At 42.3% G+C, this 18,910-nt stretch overlaps 1 protein-coding gene across 1 annotated transcript; it reads right to left on the reverse strand.

The window, feature by feature from the left end:
• Positions 1-1,356: 1,356 nt before the first annotated feature.
• Positions 1,357-17,810, reverse strand: LOC115192337 (epoxide hydrolase 4). Its single transcript, XM_029750719.1, has 7 exons — positions 17,363-17,810; positions 12,587-12,672; positions 9,237-9,394; positions 8,244-8,372; positions 4,193-4,296; positions 3,456-3,604; positions 1,357-1,680 (listed from the first exon to the last, which is right to left on the reverse strand). The coding sequence occupies exons 1-7, from the start codon at positions 17,603-17,605 to the stop codon at positions 1,440-1,442; spliced, it is 1,110 nt and encodes a 369-aa protein (XP_029606579.1). The 5' UTR covers positions 17,606-17,810; the 3' UTR covers positions 1,357-1,439.
• Positions 17,811-18,910: the final 1,100 nt, after the last annotated feature.

Genomic DNA, 18,910 nt, shown 5'->3' on the forward strand with positions numbered 1-18,910 from the left:
CATAACTATAATCATGTTCTAGTACAGGTATTCCCAATGCCGTCGGGGGTACGCCAAATAAAAATGTGATTCACAATTTTCAATTAAATTAACAAATAAAGTTGTATATGTAAGATGGTTAAATAAGAGCAAAATGATTGATTATTATTTGTGCCCTGGTCCTATAAGAGCTCTTTGCCACTTTTCACGAGCCGGGTTGTGACAAAAACTCACACTCATTCTTGTGTTTAATAAATGTATCATATAGTGTGTGTGTGTGTGTGGCAGGCTTACAATGATGGCAAAAAACATTTGAGAGTGTGTTGACCCTGGTGCTAGAGGGGGTATGCAGCTGGAGGTTGAATGTTTGAAGGGGTACGGGACTATAACATTTTTGGGAACCACTGTTCTAGTATAATGACATAGCATGACAGCAGGCATGCAAATTAGGACAGGTTGCATCTGTCCATTTGTACATCTATAGGTCAGGACTGTCAGTTGAAAAGATTGACAATGGCTCCCCAGGCTTCACATGATAGTTTATTTGCTGCTTAAAAAAACAAAATGGTGCAGACCTGGCTCAGTGGATTTCAGAGATAGGAATAGATACAAACAAAAAAAAGTGTACAATATTTAACCGTCACTGTTGTTCTATACAGGAATCTCATAATGAACAACATTCTCAAATAACTGAGCAAACAGTCTTTTCTTTTTTACAAAAATAACAATATTTTCAGTAAGACAACACTACCTGATAGAGAGGGTCTTCGTCCCAAATGACACCCTGTTCCCTGTAAAAGTGTGCACTAAATAGGGAATAGGTTGCCATTTGGGACGAAGACAAGGTGTGGGACAAGAGGGATCCCAAAGGATTGTGAGAGGAGCAATCCAGTGAAACATACAGCAAACAAACGCCACAGCTCAACCTCAGAAGACATGGCACAACTTTACAACGCTGCAAAACATTATACAACATTACATTAAAAGGCACCACACAATACAAACTCACAAGGAGATTTTGCCACACATTTGTAATGTTGTAACCTACAAACTTTAAGGCGGATGTCATGTGCAGAAAAGTATTTAATATGTGTCAAACATACTACTGTACTACTCAGTGTCCTCTCAATAAAATGTGCTTTTTTTCCTCTTTCACTTTTCTTTTGACATCTTAAAAAATATCTGAAATGTGTAAAGATTTAAAGAATGATTGCATTATCGTTATGTTGCTTGGTTGGTTTTTCACAGGCATATTCTAGGCTTCCAGTGGTAGGAGTGGCTGGTGGGGACAGAGGGTGGGAGGGAGTGACGGAGAGAGGGAGGAGGCCTCGTTCTAGGATTACATCCCAAATGGCACCCTATTCCCCTATATATTGCACTACTTTTTACCCGGGCCCTGGTCTTAAGTAGTGCACTATATAGGGAATAGAGTGCCATTTGGGACGCCGACCTAGCTAGATTCAGTTCCTGTGCGTTTTGCGCCCCTCTCCCTCTTTGAGGAAGGTCCAAATGAGTGTGTTGACGATGTCAGGCTGGTCCTGCTGTAGCCAGTGGCTGGCTCCAGAGATGATGTTGAGTCGGAAGTGGTTCCGGATGTAGACCCTGCACGCCTCAGCCATCTCCTGCTCCAGGAAGGCATCCCTCTCACCCCACAACAACAACACTGGAGACTTGACATCATTCTGGCTCAGTGGGAGGGAGCTGTGGAGAGTATGAACAATAGAACTTATATGGGTTGAGGTCAATTCCATTTCAGTCAATTCAGGAAATAAACTAAATAAACTGAAAAGCATCTGAGAACCAGAAAACTGGTTCAACGCGGACCTTTAATCACATGATGTAGGCCTAGCCCACAGTACTATATTTTCATGTTGTATACATACACTACATATGTTCAAATGTTTGGGGTCACTTACAAATGTACTGGTTTTTGAAAGAAAAGCACATATTTTGTCCATTAAAATAACATCAAATTGACCAGAAATACAGTGTAGACATTGTTAATGTTGTAAAAGACTATTGTAGCTGAAAACGGCTGATTTTCTATGGAATATCTACATAGGCGTATAGAGGTCCATGATCAGCAACCATCACTCCTGTGTTCACAAATGCTGATGCTCCAGATACTCAACTAGTCTAAAGAAGGCCAGTTTTATTGCTTCTTTAAATCAGCACAACAGTTTTCAGCTGTGCTAACATAATTGCAAAAGGGTTTTCTAATGATCAATTAGCCTTTTAAAATGATAAACTTAGATTAGCTAACACAACGTGCCATTGGAACACAGGAGTGATGATTGATGATAATGGGCCTCTGTACGCCTATGTAGATATTCCATTTAAAAAAAATCAGCCATTTACAGCTACAATAGTCATTTACAACATAAAAAATGTCTACACTGTATTTCTGATCAATTGATGTTATTTTAACGGACAAAACATTTGCTTTTCTTTCAAAAACAAGGACATTTCTAAGTGACCCCAAACTTTTGAACGGTAGTGTTGTAATCTCTGGAGAGGCTAATTTATTAATTTATTTATAGAGCACATTTCTCAAACGAATTAATAATAAGTCAGTGACATCCTTATTATAAAATTCCCGAGCAGAACAAAATATTCTGTTCTGTTTTGAGAGACACTGACCGGCTGCTTTAAGGAAGGAGAGCAGATGGTGAAGTCAGTCATGCACGTTGAGTTCCCATGTCAAAAACATGCACTCTCTGACGTTGTGTGTGTTTGTATGGGTCAGTGTGGTGTGGACGTGTGTGTGGACGTGTTTAACTATACTTTTGGGGACAAGAAGTCCCCACAAGAATAGTAAACGAACAAAAAGTCCCAACAAGGTTAAATGCTATTTCTAGGGGGTTTACGGTTAAGGTTAGTATTAGATATAGGGTTAGTAGCTAGGGTTAGGTTCAGGGTTAATGTTAGGTTTTGGGGTTAAGGTTAAAGTAAGGGTTAAAGTAAGGGTTAGGGAAACTAGGATTTTGAATGGGACTGAATTGTGTATCCCCATAAGGTTCGTTATACAAGACAGTGTATGTGTGTGCGAGAGAAAGAGCAAGAGAGAAATTACATTGACAAGTTCACTCTTGTAATGAGTCAAAGACAAATAGAAAACAAATCAAAAAACAGAATACATTATTCCAAAGCCCAATTGTTTCTCAGCATCTGATTCCCAGACTGCTGTACCACTGGCAAGTGAGGGGACTTATTATATAGACCACTGAGTTTTCACAAGAGGAACTCATTGAAAGTACAATACTATTATATAAGGTAACATAATTTCCAACACAAGAGGGCAGTAATGATTTACATTTTTAGAGGGTGCTTGTGGTAAAATGAAGAGGCACAACAACAATGGTCAGCTTCGACATGTTCACTTTGTGCATGTCCTACATAAGTATGGATGCCCACAGGAGAGATCCTAATACAGAGCTCACTAATGAATAATTTCATCTTTTCATAATCTTCTTCACCTGAAGACATTCCTGTAGTAGTTGAGGGCCCCGGTCAGGGCCCCTGGCTGTGAGAAGGCGTAGAGATAGGCCTCCATGTCCTCTGCAGTGAGCCACCGACCCTTCCTCCCAATCCCTGTACTACGGCTGGTGAACAGGCCCTTCAGCGCCTATAATACAGAGGGGACAGAAAGACACACTAGGTGGGTGAGTAACTGTGTGTGGATGCGCTTAAGGTGTGATTTGATCTGGATGGCACTCACAGACAAGGTCCCTTATGTCACCATCACAGTAATACAGATCAGACAATCAGAGTTACTATAAATGGGATGGTTGTTGTGTTGACTACTGCGAGATGAGCTACACTCAAATGAGAAGGACTTAGGCACAACACAATGATTTACTGCTGTTACGCGCCCTATAATTTGGAACAAAATGGGAATGCATTATTTATTTATTTTTAGGCCTGATCAATTTGATCACCTTCTATGTTGCACAGTCAATAATTGGTAGACATGTCTATTAATGATAGCTACCAGGAAGAACAATCGTGTTTTTGCCAAAAACATTGAAAAAAATTGTAGCAAATGTTGTTTTGCTCCATTTACAATGAAATCATAGCTACAATCCATAAATTGTTGCCATACACAGACTCCTTGAGAAACAGCCATCACAACCATTATCCCTCAACACACACACACACACACACACACACACACACACACACACACACACACACACACACACACACACTTCACCTTAAAATCATTGATGGAGAGCATGAGCTCTGGGAAGCGAGGCAGCTGGAAGAAGAAGAAGTAGCTGGATTTGAGCAGCTGGCTGGGATGACGCAGGGCATAATCTGGAAACATGGAGGAGAGCAGAGTGTAGAGAAGAGAGATGGAGAGAATAGAGGTAGAAAGAGGAGAGGGAGAGAGGAGAACAGGAGAGAAGAATAGAAGAGAAGGGAAAGAATGCAACAACAACAAAAAGAGGATGAGAAGAAATCAAGAGTAAGGAGTTCCAAAATAAACACTAGCTGAACACTTAGAATGAAGCAATGGTTTTGGCATGTATGGCATGCATGTATGGAAATTGGCACCTTGCAAGTGTGTAATTTAGGCAAGACACAAATGCAGCACAGTGCATTTGCAAGGGACAGAGAAGGGCTGTGGATGGGCTGTCGGTCAGTGACCTCCACTCTACAATGCATTCGGAAAGTATTCAGACCCCTTGACTTTTTCCACTTTGTTGCGTTACAGCCTTACTCTAAAATTGATTAAATACTTTCCCCCCTCATCTACACACTATACCCCATAATGACAAAGCAAAAAAGTATTTTAAAATGTTTTCTTGCTAAAAACAGAAATACATTATTTACATAAGTATTCAGACCCTTTGCTATGAGACCCGAAATTGATCTCAGGTGCATCCTGTTTCCATTGATCATCCTTGAGATGTTTCTACAACTTGATTGGAGTCCACTTGTGGTAAATTCAATTGATTGGACATGATTTGAAAAGGCACACCTGTCTATATAAGGTAACCCAGTCGACAGTGCATATCAGAGCAAAAACCAAGCCATGATGTCGAAGGAATTGTCCGTACAGATCCGAGACAGGATTGTGTTGAGGCACAGATCTGGGGAAGGGTACCAAAACATTTCTGCAGCATTGAAGGTCCCAAAGAACACAGTGGCCTCCATCATTCTTAAATGGAAGAAGTTTGGAACAACCAAGACTCTTCCTAGACCAAACTGAGCAATCGGGGGAGAAGGGCCTTGGTCAGGGCAGTGACCAAGAACCCGATGGTCACTCTGACAGAGCTTCAGAGTTCCTCTGTGGAGATGGGAGAACCTTTCACAAGGACAACCATCTATGTAGCACTCTACCAATCAGGCCTTTATGGTAGAGTGCCCAGAAGGAAGCTACTCCTCAGTAAAAGGCACATGACAGCCCACTTGGAGTTTGCCAAGATTCTCTGGTCTGATGAAACCAAGATTAAACTCTTTGGCCTGAATGCCAAGCGTCACGTCTGGAGGAAACCTGGCATCATACCTACGGTGAAGCATGTTGTATTGTATTGTTGTGAATTGTTAGATATAACTGCACTGTTGGAGCTAGAAACACAAGCATTTCCCTACACCCGCAATAACATCTAAATATGTGACCAATAAAATCTGATTTGATTTGGTGGCAGCATCATGTTGTGGGGATGTTTTTCAGTGGCAGGGACTGGGAGACTAGTCAGGATAGAGGGAAAGTTGAACGGAGAAAAGTACAGAGAGATCTGTGACGAAAACCTGCTCCAGAGCGCTCAGGACCTGACTGAGGCGAAGGTTCACCTTCCAACAGGACAACAACCCTAAGCACTCAGCCAAGACAATGCAGGAGTGGCTTCGGGACAAGTCTCTGAATGTCCTTGAGTGGTCCAGCCAGAGCCTGGACTTGAACCCGATCTCTGGAAATACCTAAAAATAGCTGTGCAGCGACGCTCCCCATCCAACCTGACAGAGCTTGAGAGGATTTTTTAATAAATTGTTTTATTTCACCTTTATTTAACCAGGTAGGCTAGTTGAGAACAAGTTCTCATTTGCAACTGCGACCTGGCCAAGATAAAGCATAGCAATTAGACACTTACAACAACACAGAGTTACACATGGAATAAACAAAACATACAGTCAATAATACAGTAGGAAAAAAAGAAAACAAAAAGTCTATATACAGTGAGTGCAAATGAGGTAAGGTAAGGGAGTTAAGGCAATAAATAGGCCATGGTGGCGAAGTAATTACAATATAGCATCTGCAGAGAAGAATGGGAGAAACTCCCCCAAATACAGGTGTGCCAAGCTTGTAGCGTCATACCCAAGAAGACTCGAGGTTGTAATCACTGCCAAAGGTGCTTTAACAAAGTACTGAGCAAAGGGTTTGAATACTTATGCAAATGTGATATTTCCATTTTTAATACATATGCAAAAATGTATACAAACCTGTTTTTGCTTTGTCATAATGGGGTATTGTGTGTAGATTGATGAGGAAAACCACTATTTAATCAATTTTAGAGTAAAAGGCTGTAGCGTAAGAAAAAGTGGAAAAGGTCAAAGCATCTGAATACTTTCCAAATGCACTGTATCCTCTTCACCCATGTCCTCTCCTCCAGCCCAGCTGCTCCAACTACATGTTAAAGCATTACTCTATAATTACCTCCTCCATCTCCCCCTTCAGGAAGGAGACTGAGGAGCTACTAGATGAATGGAGTAAACACTTCGAGGTTATTACACCTTATAATTAAAGATGGTAATCATGGTAATAACCCCAGAGCCAAACATATTTTCTCTAATTAGTACAAGGAGGAAGAGGTTTCTCTCCATTCATATTGAACTAGTAATTGTACTAGTGACATACAGTAGGTCGTTTCATCTGTTGTTTATCTAAGGATGGTGGTTGGTGATGACGTAGTGGGGGGAAAAAGTATTTGATCCCCTGCTAATTTTGTACGTTTGCCCACTGACGAAGAAAGGATCAGTCTATAATTTTAATGGTAGGTTTATTTGAACAGTGAGAGACAGAATAACAACAAAAATATCCAGAAAAACGCATGCCAGAAATGTTATAAATTGATTTGCATTTTAATGAGGGAAATAAGTATTTGACCCCCTCTCAATCAGAAAGATTTCTGGCTCCCAGGTGTCTTTTATACAGGTAACGAGCTGAGATTAGGAGCACACTCTTAAATGGGTCGTGGATGGGTATTGAAAATGGGTCGTGGATGGGTATTCCAGCATGACAAATGACCCAAAACACACGGCCAAGGCAACAAAGGAGTGGCTCAAGAGAGAAGCACATTAAGGTCCTGGAGTGGCCTAGCCAGTTTCCAGACCTTAATCCCATAGAAAATCTGTGGAGGGAGCTGAAGGTTCGAGTTGCCAAACGTCAGCCTTGAAACCTTAATGACTTGGAGAAGATCTGCAAAGAGGAGTGGGACAAAATCGCTCCTGAGATGTGTGCAAACCTGGTGGCCAACTACAAGAAACGTCTGACCTCTGTGATTGCCAACAAGGGTTTTGCCACCAAGTTCTAAGTCATGTTTTGCAGAGGGGTCAAATACTTATTTCCCTCATTAAAATGTAAATCATTTTATAAAATTTTTTACATGCGTTTTTCTGGATTTTTTTGTTGTTATTCTGTTTCTTGCTGTTCAAATAAACCTACCATTAAAATTATAGACTGATCATTTCTTTGTAAGTGGGCAAACGTACAAAATCAGCAGGGGATCAAATACTTTTTCCCCCCACTGTTTCAGTGAGGGATGGGGGCTGTTCAGGACAATGACGTGGTCAGGGACTAGTCGATTGGTGTATTCAGTCTATTGCATTCAGTGTACCCACCTATGTATTCACCTATGTAGTCCATGTCATTTGTCAATGTATTTGGTTATGTCTTTTATGTTTGACTATTGCTGCAAAACAAATTTCCCTCTGGGGCACTAAAGTTGAAACTTCAACTTGAACACAGAGGGATGGTAAGACGTACCAGTGAATACAGAGGGATTGGGGCAGTTTAGGACGATGAGTTTGGATCGTGATGCCATACTAGTGCATACAGAGGGGTGTGGGTAGTTCGGTCCCGTACCAGTGAATGCAGAGGTACCCGAGGGCTTCCTAGCAGCTGCGGGGCCCTAAGCGGCTGCATATGTCACTTATTGGCTGGGCCTGCACGGACAATGACCTACCAGTGAAGACAGATGATGGGGGGCAGTTTGATGACCTATCAGTGAACACAGAGGGATGGGGGGCCGTTTAGGACCTACCGGTGAAGACAGAGGGATGGGGGCAGTTTAGGACGATGAGTTTGGTCACCATCTCGGGGTAGTGGATGGCGAACAGCCAAGCGATGGTTCCTCCCCAATCATGGCCGACCAGGTAACATCTGTTGTAACCTGAGGAGAGACGGAGGAGAGTCTGAGTGCGCGTGTCCAGCACCATTTCACTGGCCTTCCATCAGCCGAGCCTTCCATCAGCCGAGCCTTCTATCAGCCGAGCCTTCTTGCCAAGATATACCTCCTGAAGAAGAACAATCGTCCTGCAGTGTACAGTGAAAACAACGTGCTGCCTGATTATTCAGCGTATTAGTCATCTTCTTAGGAAGGTTATTGGAAACAACTGAGCCAGTCTGGTGTGCAAGTCCAACAGATTATGTTTTGTGTTTTGGGCAGGAGTCTTGCATGATGAATATAATATACTGTGACCATAGCTCATCTTGTTTGTTGTAAAAATTGACATTATTTTCCATGTAAAGAAAATAATATTGTCAGTGGTACTGCTATTTGAAATATCAGCCTGACACAAGGTGAGGGACACTGGTCTTACATAGAGGCCCCCAGGTCTATGAAAGCTTCCCGTTTCACAAAGTAAGTGTGCTCCGTGCTGCCAGGTCTGTAGTGTGTATGTGTGTTTGCGCGCGCGTTCTGTATCAGCACGACCACCCATAGTCAGTCAACATGAGTCAGAGGAAGCCTGTCATGTCCTGCTGTGTTGTGGACCCACAGGGTGTTCACAGGCTGTCCAATCCACACAGTATAGCTACAATGACAAACTTTGACTCAGCTTAGGACACCAGGCCGTTTCACCCTCTCGCTTTGTCCCCATGGAGTGATGTTTCATAATACGGGTAGTCATGGTCCCTAAAGTGTTCATCCCTGAATCAGAGTGGGCATGTTTTGTTTCATCTTCCATCATATATACAACATACACCTGTCTCCTTGTGTCTTTGTGTATAAACTAATTCAACTAATTAAACTTACCTAGGTATTCCACAATGTCCTTGACGTCAGTGACCAGGTAGTCAAAGCGGTAGCTCTGTGTGGATGACGGCAAGTCAGACTCCCCGTAGCCTCGCATGTCAACGGCCACGACACGGAATTCACTCTTAAACTCACGCAGCTGGTGGCGCCAGGAAAACCTGGAGGCAGATGGACAGACATCCCAGAGAGAGAGAGAGAGAGAGAGAGAGAGAGAGAGAGAGAGAGAGAGAGAGAGAGAGAGAGAGAGAGAGAGAGGTTGAAAGAGACAGAGAGAGACATTAAGACATGAAACATCTTTGTCTTAATGACATGGGAAAGTCACACACAGGACAGTATTTCATAACTAAACCCTATCTTCACTACTGCAATCAAAAGACAACATTCAGTAGAGCGCACACAGTTGAAAAACCACTCACAGATAAACCGTGTTTCTCTCTTGAATACACCTACAAAGTTGATATATCCTTAACTGCATTATTTCTACTGGAACTCAGTTTCCCTTCCAAACTGAGTGAAGGTCACCTTTGTATAAGAGATGTTCCCCCCGCCGATTCTAATCCTCACAGTCATCACCGTGGAGAGGAAAAGCTCTCTGGTTGAAGATCTTGTCTGAGGTGGACTGGAGGCCGAGGCTCCTCTGAACTGAAAGCCCCATAGAGGAGGACCACAAGGCCTGCCTGGGGTTCTGATGAGTCAGGATAAGAGCTGGGCGGTGTCCCAAATGACACCCTATTCCCTATATAGTGCACTACTTTTGACCAGAGTCCTATGGGCCCCTGGCCAAAAGTAGTGCACTAGGGAATAGGGTGCCATTTGGGACACACTTCGAGAACAGAGAAACCAAACTTTTCTGAATATAGAGGAGGTTTAAAATAAATACAGGCACTTCCAGTTCCTCCACATAACCCCATCTCGACACAGCAACCCCACCACACCCCAACCCGCTCTCTCTTCAGAGTGATATGGGAAGCTGTGGTTTAGCACTTTTTCAACACTGAAATAATTGGGAGGGGGGGAAGTTGTAAGTGTAAAAGAGTCTTTCTGTCCAGCAAGGAAGGCAGAGATAGAGGTCGCGTCCCAAAAGGCCTCTGGTCAAAAGTAGTGCACTATATACAGAATAGGGTGCTATTTGGGATACACTCAGAGTTCATCATGAATTCTTGTACAGTAGATGGGCAGTGAGGCAGAAGACCCAAGAAGACCTGTTCATTAATAATACACAGTGAGCTCCAAAAGTATTGGGACAGTGACAAATGTTTTGTTGTTTTGGCTCTGTACTCCAGCACTTTGGATTGGAAATTATACAATTTTATTTACATCCATAAATCGGTTGAACCGTTTAAATTACACAACTTTTTGTACTCCTGTTTCAGGAGACCAAAAGTATTGGGACAAATTCACTTGTGTATTAAAGTGGTTAAAGGTTTACTAATGCTAAACTCCCCTGTTATGGTAATGGTGAGAGGTTAGCATGTCTTGGGAGTCTGATATTTAGTGAATAATGATGAGTGAAAAAGTTCAACACACAAATATCATATCCCCAAGACATGCTAACCTCTCACCACTACAATAACAGGGGAGATTAGCATTTGTGGGGGCGGCTATGATATTTGTGCGTCTAACTTTCTCACTCATTATTATTCATTATTCATTCAGAACGATCCGTAATCTTGGTTGCATCCAAATGAATGTAGAAGTGTTTAGAAATAAATTCTATTGTTATTTACAATAAAAGTGACGACAAAATTACACAATACATTATTGACCATTAATTTATATTGGGCACAAAATAATCTGAAAACACAACCAAAACAAACTTTGTAGTCACAAGCTTGACGTAATCAATACGTGCTACTGTTGGAATCTGGGACCAAATACTAAACTTTGGACTACTTTAATAAACATCAATGAATTTGTCCCAATACTTTTGGTCCCCTAAAATGGGAGGACTATGTACAAAAAGTGCTGCAATTTCAAAACGGTTCACCCGATATGGCTGAAAACACCCTCAAATTAAAACTTCCAGTCTGCACTTTAATCTCAGTCATTGTATCAATTCAAATCCAAAGTGCTGGAGTACAAAGCCAAAACAACAAAAAATGTGTCACTGTCCTAATACTTTTGGAGCTCACTGTATAGCTCACTGCCATTTAGCAGACACTTATATCCAAAGCAACTTACAGTCATGTGTGCATACATTTTACGACTGGGTAGCATGGGAATCGAACCGACAACCCTGCCAGTGCAAGCACCAGGCTCTACCAACTGAGCCATACAGGCCATAATGTAGTATGAAGACTTCAATTAAGATATGTTCTTATGATGCAGTAGCAATGTACAGTAGAGAAGAGGTTAAAGCGTTGGTTGCATAATAGAGTAGGGTGTCCACTCACTCTGCCCAGAAGGAATTTTACCAAGACAAATATGATTCTTCATGTTCCCGAATCGTTCAGTGGGGTCTTTCTGTAACATATCATTATATCAAAAAAGTCGGATTTCGTTACCCAATACATCCGATAATAAGCACTGAGCTCTGTTTGACAGAGCGCTAATGTTACCGCTTCTCGCAGTGACTTTCGAGGATTTGACATCTTCTGCAAAGTTCTGTCCGCGAGTCGCAAAAAAGCAAAATTAACATCACACGAGCAAAATTAAATATAAAAGGTTTTGAAAAAAAAAGCATCGAGTAGGCTCAGTGCTCTGTTGACATTTCAAAAAGATATGCTTGTTTTTCGCAGAAATCTTCAAAAAAATAACAGGAATTTCACATGAATATAAAAAGCGAATACTAAAATATGAAAATACTACATGTCATGTCTCAAAATCGATTTTGACCACTTGTTTCCCCACCTCTGGCCATTGATTTAGTCACCCTAATCTCGACTATCCTACAGGGGTAAAAACTCCAATAACCTTTGACCGAATAGAGACGTGGTTTGGACCATTTTCTTAGAGGAGTATCTACATAACATATTATTTTACTCATTGGTCAAAATATGTGTTTTTGATAGGACACCCACGATAGAATACTGTTGTATGAGGTTGATACAGCAGTGGGCTACTGTAGGGCTCTGTGATTCATGGGGGACCTGGTTGGTTAGTTTACAACAGAGCTCCTTTCAAAAATGCTTTCTTACTATAAAAAAAAACACAAATAAAAAGAACAAAACTTCACTTGACAGGCAATACCAATTTAATAGTTTGGTCTATATTAAAACTACATATTCCTGGACAAAAAAACAAGATAGAAATTCTTAATTTATTGAAAATGACTATTAGTTCAGGACTAGGCTTAAGGCCTCATATGTGTGTATAATGTGCAGATGCAGTGTGTTGTCTAGAAGTCTTACCAGAACTCTGGGAAGCCATGCAAAAACAGCATGAGTGGTTTCCCTCGCTCTCCAGCAGCAACATAGTGAAACCTCAGACCAGACTCCTGAGAATAAAGACAGAGGATAGATCAGTCAGTCATTCACCAGGGACACACTATAATATCGTGTCATCACTTCCCTGCCCTCTATCACATAGGCTGTTGCTGTCTGCGCCCCAAATTAGTCATTTAGTAGAAGCTGTTATCCAGAGAAACTTAGTTGCATTCGCCCTATTCCATATACAGTGCACTATGTAAGGAATATGGTGTCATTTAGGACGAAGATACTGTCTACTCTCTGTGACACAAAACTCTCATCCTCAAACATCGCTGTGTGCTTTATGGCGCTGTAAAACAGGGATAGAACAGGGACAGAGCAGGGCCATCGCATAAACTCAGCCCTGGCCTGCCTTCTGGTCATTACAGTATGAAGCATTCTGTATATTATGAAATCTGTCATTTTTAGCCAATTTTATTCAGATTATTGTAAATTCATGTTTTAATGGTTTGTAGAATAGGTTGTTTTTATGGTCAAACCATTGAGAAAAGTTGGAATTAATTTGTTCGGTTTTTGTTCATCTGCATGGACTTGTAGTTTACTGTATCTGTAAAAACAGCCATGCAGTCATGTATGGATGTGTCCATACCCCCCTAGTTTGTCATTTTAGTTAGAATGCCCGACAGCCCCTTAGTCAATCACCCTTCTTTCTCTAACCAGAGACATTCTCTGTCACTTGCTCGTTGTAAGTCCCGCTTCCAGCCAGTGAGTTGCGGTGAAGACAAGTGGACACTGAGTTCTCCTCAGAAGACAAGTTGCACCAAGTTTTAGTGTTGAGCTGAGCATGGACCGCCAGTGTTTACACAGCCAGCGTGACGAGATTGATGAGCTTATTGAAGCAGTCAGGAAGATGGAAGGTTCCTACAGTCCACCCGATCACCGTCGCCAGTACTTACCTGAACCTGATGGACACTGCCAGTTGTCACATGACCGGCTCAGCCAGTCCTTCAACAGTTCTCTCCTTTAACAACTGAAAGAAGTCTTAGAGGGGGAGAACAGGGACTTGTGCCACCAAGCTGTCCAAGACGTTGATGACATCATCTCAGAGATTGTCATGCAACAGAAGCACCAGAATGAGGTCCAGCGGTTCTACAGTCTTCTCCAGGGACAGAGGAGCTACCCGAGCTCACCCTGTGGGAGCACCCCTTGTCCCACCAGCTCCTGTCGCAGTCTCAACTGGTACCATCGCCGTCTCCAATGACAGAGGTTTTGCCGACCTCTGTTCTGGACCCAAGAGAAATCCTCACATCCCCGACTGTTGTCGAGGAGGAAAACCTACAGACTTCTCAAAGTATGGAGGAGCTGCCAGAGTCACCCTGAGGGAGAAGCCTACTCCTACTCCATCTGACACCTCCGAATGTCAGTTGGTCCATAATGCGGGAGCACTGCATGCAGGTGCTGTAGGCGCCAAGTCCAGCCCTGCCACTCAGACCTTTCCGGTCCCTGCCTGCTGGGATCTGCCTAGTCTTACCTTCGACGTCCAGCCTGATGCTGTCCAAAGATGTCTCCCTGCCCCTCCCTGGGAACCCCTCCAGTCTCTGCTGCAGTGGCTCGGTCTGTGTCTGCTGTCCAGGCCCGGTCAGTCCCTGCCGGTCTTAGCCTTGGGGTTCTTGCTAGCCCCTCCGAACTGTGTCCCTCTAGCTCCTGCCTTGGGAGACCGAGGTGTTCAGTATCATGTCGTTGGAGACACCTCACCCTCTGGCCTACTAGGTCCTCAGTCAATAGACTCAGTAGGTCCAGAGCATCTTAGCCCTCAGTTCCCTGATCACCTAGGGAAAGGGGATACCTATTCAGTTGCCTAACAATGCATTCAACCGAAATGTGTCTTCCACATTTAACCCAACCCCTCCGAATCAGAGAGGTGCATTGTTAGGGGGGGGGGCGTCTTAATCAACATTTAGGTCCCCAATTTCCTATCCCAGTAGGCCCCGAGCTTTCTGTCCTGATAGATATGACATTCCATAGCTCACAGTCTGTAGCCCAGTCAGGCCCCAAGTCAACAGCTCTGGGCAACAATCAGTCAGTTTCTCCTGGACCAGGGTTCCAGCTTCTCCCACCTTTGGGTATTTTTCTCCCTCTCTTTTAGGTGTGCAGCTGTCTCCTGTCCTGAGATCTCTGCCTATCGCTGCTGAGGGGATCCAGCTGATCTCAGCTCCTGACGCGCGGCCCTCTCCTGTAGCTGATGTGGGGGTCCGGCCGGCTGCTATCCTGAAATCTCCGCCCGTTGCTGCTGTGGAGATCCAGCCGACTTCAGCCCCTTCGATTTCTCTTAAAATTATATATATTTCACTTTGACTTGCTGCTGACTGTCAGGCAGTGAGGCAGGCTGTTGCTGAGTGAGTGAGTGGTGGGGAGGGTCAGACGAGTGTGTTTGTGTGTGTTAAGAGAGCAGTACAGCTATTGGATGAGTCACTTCTCACAACTTTTTACCAGTTTTAGGTAGGCTATTTATATTGTCATTATGAAGACACCTATTTCCAACCCATTTCCCATAAAACATATTCATACGCTAGAACCGATGCACATGAAGAAATAATGGAGACAAAGCACTAGATCACATTACATGAATACGTTTGGATGTGGTTTAAACTGCATTCTAATGTTGACTGCTTAAAGAAAAATGGTATCAAGCGAAGTGCTTTATGCATGCTCAGTTCCTTGGTCTCGGGGGCTGCCCGTGTGGAAATTTGAAATGGAAGTTTTGGAAATCCCTCGCGCGGTTCTTTTTATTGTGGAAAGTGAAATGAAACTGCCATTAGGCTAAATGTGAAGAATTATACATTTGCCTCTGTTGGCCGTCAACTAGTCTATTCATGTATATGCCATTGTAGTCTACCATTTGATACAATAAATATGTTGAAATGACAACATCACTGGAGTCATTGCAAATCAATTTGTTCCACTTCTGTAGCCTACCTGGAGCTGGCAAACCACTTTAATAAACATCCTTTTACTTCAGTTTATTGTTGTTGTAGCCTTGTGTTTTATTATGCAGTTATTAATGGACATGTTAAGTTAATTAAATTGGAAATGATCAAAGCTCTATCGCAATTGCCAATCAGTTGTTGGAACGCAATAGATTGACAGACTGTCACGTCCTGACCAGTAAAGGGGGTTATTTGTTATTGTAGTTTGGTCAGGGCGTGGCAGGGGGTGTTTGTTTTATGTGTTTCGGGGTTTTTGGTTTATCTTCTGTTTGTTCTAGTGTGTCTATTTCTATGTTTAGTTTCTTGGGTTGACCTTCAATTGGAGGCAGCTGTTCCTCGTTGCCTCTAATTGAAGGTCCTATTTAGTAGGGGTGTTTTTTCCTGTGTTTTGTGGGTGGTTGTTTCCTGTTTTGTGTATGTTGCACCTGACTGGTCGGTTTTCGGTCGTTTGTTGTTTTGTTGTTTAAGAGTTTAATAAAAGTAATTATGAGCACATCACACGTCGCGTCTTGGTCCCCATTAGACGACCCGCGTTACACAGACAGTAACAGCAGTCAGATTAGGCTTCAGGTAAAACAAATTCTAAAAAATAAACACTGGCTGTTGTTGACAAGCATATTCAGTTCATATACATAATATGTAATTCAGTGATTGAAATTATGACCCCATCCTCAGTAGCCTATTCCAGCAGGCTATTGGGAAACACAAGCACTCTTAATCACCTCACTATTCATGTTGAATAAATTAGTCTGTTAATTTGAACTAAGCATGCTGCTAAATCGTTCAGTTTACATCTCGCCTACATCTTGTCTAGGCTACTGTAGACTATCTGAATTGAGATGTAGGCCTATCAGGGGCTATAGGCTACCTGCCTTTATCCAAGAAAACCATGGCAAAATGTAATTACATTCATAAACCCAGATTTTAATCTGTAGCCTATGCCTATTGCAAATGGGCCATTTGTTGTCTTAAAATGTGGCACATAATATCAGCACAATTAACAGAAAATAAAAAACATTAGTTTATGTTCATCCGTTTTTCTTGCTCAGAGATTTCGAGATCCTCTATCCATCTTTCATCACTCAAACTCTCAAATGGTCCTTCGATTCTACAACCAAGCCATATTTTTCAGTATCTCATTTCTGATTTAACAACATCACAGTATCCTAATATCCCCAGATACACAGCTCAAGTTTATTCTGGCAAAATGTAGCTAGGCTAATTACTGACTAAATTAAATCCCAGTTACTTTGGATTTCAAGTAACATAGACTATTCTTACAGTTGAACTGTCACATTCTTATTATGGGTATGCATTTTATGCTATGTGAATCCTACGAGGGATATTGTCTTCATAAATAAATACTTAAACAAAAAAATAAAAAGGTGAATTTACAGTTTAGTCTACCTTCATTCTCCGTACTCATATGAAATCGTGATATTTGTCACGAATCAAAACAGGATAATATAATTGCTGCTGCTACTATGGAGCTCTTTTCAGCACTACCTCCGAGTTGAGCGCAGACAATAATAACAGTAGCCTACCTACACTGAACATTTTATACCTGCATAACGTTTCTCTGAAATGCCCCCAAAAATAAACAGATGCGCCCACGATTTGCATGTAGCCTGGAGGCCTATTTTGATTTATTTCTGATTTCAACGCTACAGGCAAGCTAGGCGCATACAAAATGACCTATGCAGACCTCTCGTGAACACAAAAGGCTATTTCCTAATCCCACATAGGCGTCCTGTCACCTGCGGTGCCTTACCTTTATTCTAACATAACAGTGCGTTCCCAAGGACGTGTCGTTCAGGCATGCAGGGGGTGTTTCGCGAATTCCCCACTGGAAGGTTGTTGACGGCCTTAAAATGATGTTCCACCAAAGTTTCAGCAGCGCTACGGCAGTGCAAAGGGCACAATAACCGTATATCAACGACCAATACCCCAAAACTCGGATCCTCTGCGTGAGTCCGATTGTAAACATGAGCAAGTTATAGAGCACTCTCGCCATCTTTACATTAATGCGGAAAACACCGCGGTTCACGTTACCTACCTGGCTACCTATTTATTATTTTGTTAATTGGTTGATTATCATAAAATATCGCTCATCGTTATCCGGTAGTCCGGTGTCGCCCTACTAAAAGCGTATCTGCATGACTGTCTGTCCGCCACTCGCACCAGGGAGGATCCCTGTTCTATTCTAAACCGGCGAAATGAATCGTTCACGACTGGAGCAGCAAATCAGAATTCACGCGTGAGTTTGATGACAATGGGGGGGGTGTATAGGTCGAGATGGTTGATTAGCACTTCTGCTCCTAGAAATTAATCTGGGAAAAAATATGAGACCCTGCGTCACCTCCAAAACCTTTCCATGTGTTTAGACGGCAAAACAGGAGATATGGAGTTTCTGACTGAAACTGATCTTTACACCTCATCCTCTCTGGGATTAAAGGTGAAAGACCGTTATTCATGGCTCAAGGGAAAAAACAATCTCTGACCAAGGGTGAGGGATGCTGACATGGGAAGTATACGGAAGTAAAAAGGTTAATGTACAGAACTGACTCCCAGTGAGTGTGTTGCTATTATTGCAACATACTGGCACGCAGTTGGGGACAACAGCCTTTGGGTGCATGAGTAAAAAAAACAGAAATATTTCATAGATATTATATACAGTTGAAGTGAGAAGTTTACACTTAGGTTGGAGTCATTAAAACCCGTTTTTCAACCACTCCACAAATGTCTTGTTAACAAACTATAGTTTTGGCAAGTCGGTTAGGACATCTACTGTGTGCATGACACAAGTAATTTTTCCAACAATTGTTGACAGACATATTATTTCACTTATAATTCCCTGTATCACAATTCCAGTGGGTCAGAAGTTTACATACACTAAATTGACTGTGCCTTTAAACAGCTTGGAAAATTCCAGAAAATTATGTCATGGCTTTAGAAGCTTCTGATAGGCTAATTGACATCATTTGATTCAATTGGAGGTGTACCTGGATGTATTTCAAGGCCGACCTTCAAACTCAGTGCCTCTTTGCTTGACATAATGGGAAAATCAAAGGAAATCAGCCAAGACCTCAGAAAAAAAATGTAGACCTCCACAAGTCTGATTCATCTTTGGGAGCAATTTCCAAACACCTGAAGGTACCACGTTCATCTGTACAAGCAATAGTACGCAAGTATAAACACCATGGGACCACGCAGCCATCATACTGCTCAGGAAGGAGATGTGTTCAGTCTCCTAGAGATGAATGTACTTTGGTGTGAAAAGTGCAAATCAATCCCAGAACAACAGCAAAGGACCTTGTGA

The sequence above is a fragment of the Salmo trutta genome, chromosome 4 (assembly GCF_901001165.1).
Source record: "Salmo trutta chromosome 4, fSalTru1.1, whole genome shotgun sequence".
Classification (NCBI taxonomy): domain Eukaryota; kingdom Metazoa; phylum Chordata; class Actinopteri; order Salmoniformes; family Salmonidae; genus Salmo; species Salmo trutta.

Coding starts and splice junctions, on each gene's coding strand:
- LOC115192337 (XM_029750719.1), bottom strand. CDS start 17,605: ATGGCGAGAGTGCTCTATAACTTGCTCATGTTTACAATCGGACTCACG. Junction 9,395..12,586: donor CATGGCTTCCCAGAGTTCTG/GTAAGACTTCTA, acceptor ATCTGCCTCCAG/GTTTTCCTGGCGCCACCAGC. Junction 1,681..3,455: donor TACTACAGGAATGTCTTCAG/GTGAAGAAGATT, acceptor TACTCTCCACAG/CTCCCTCCCACTGAGCCAGA.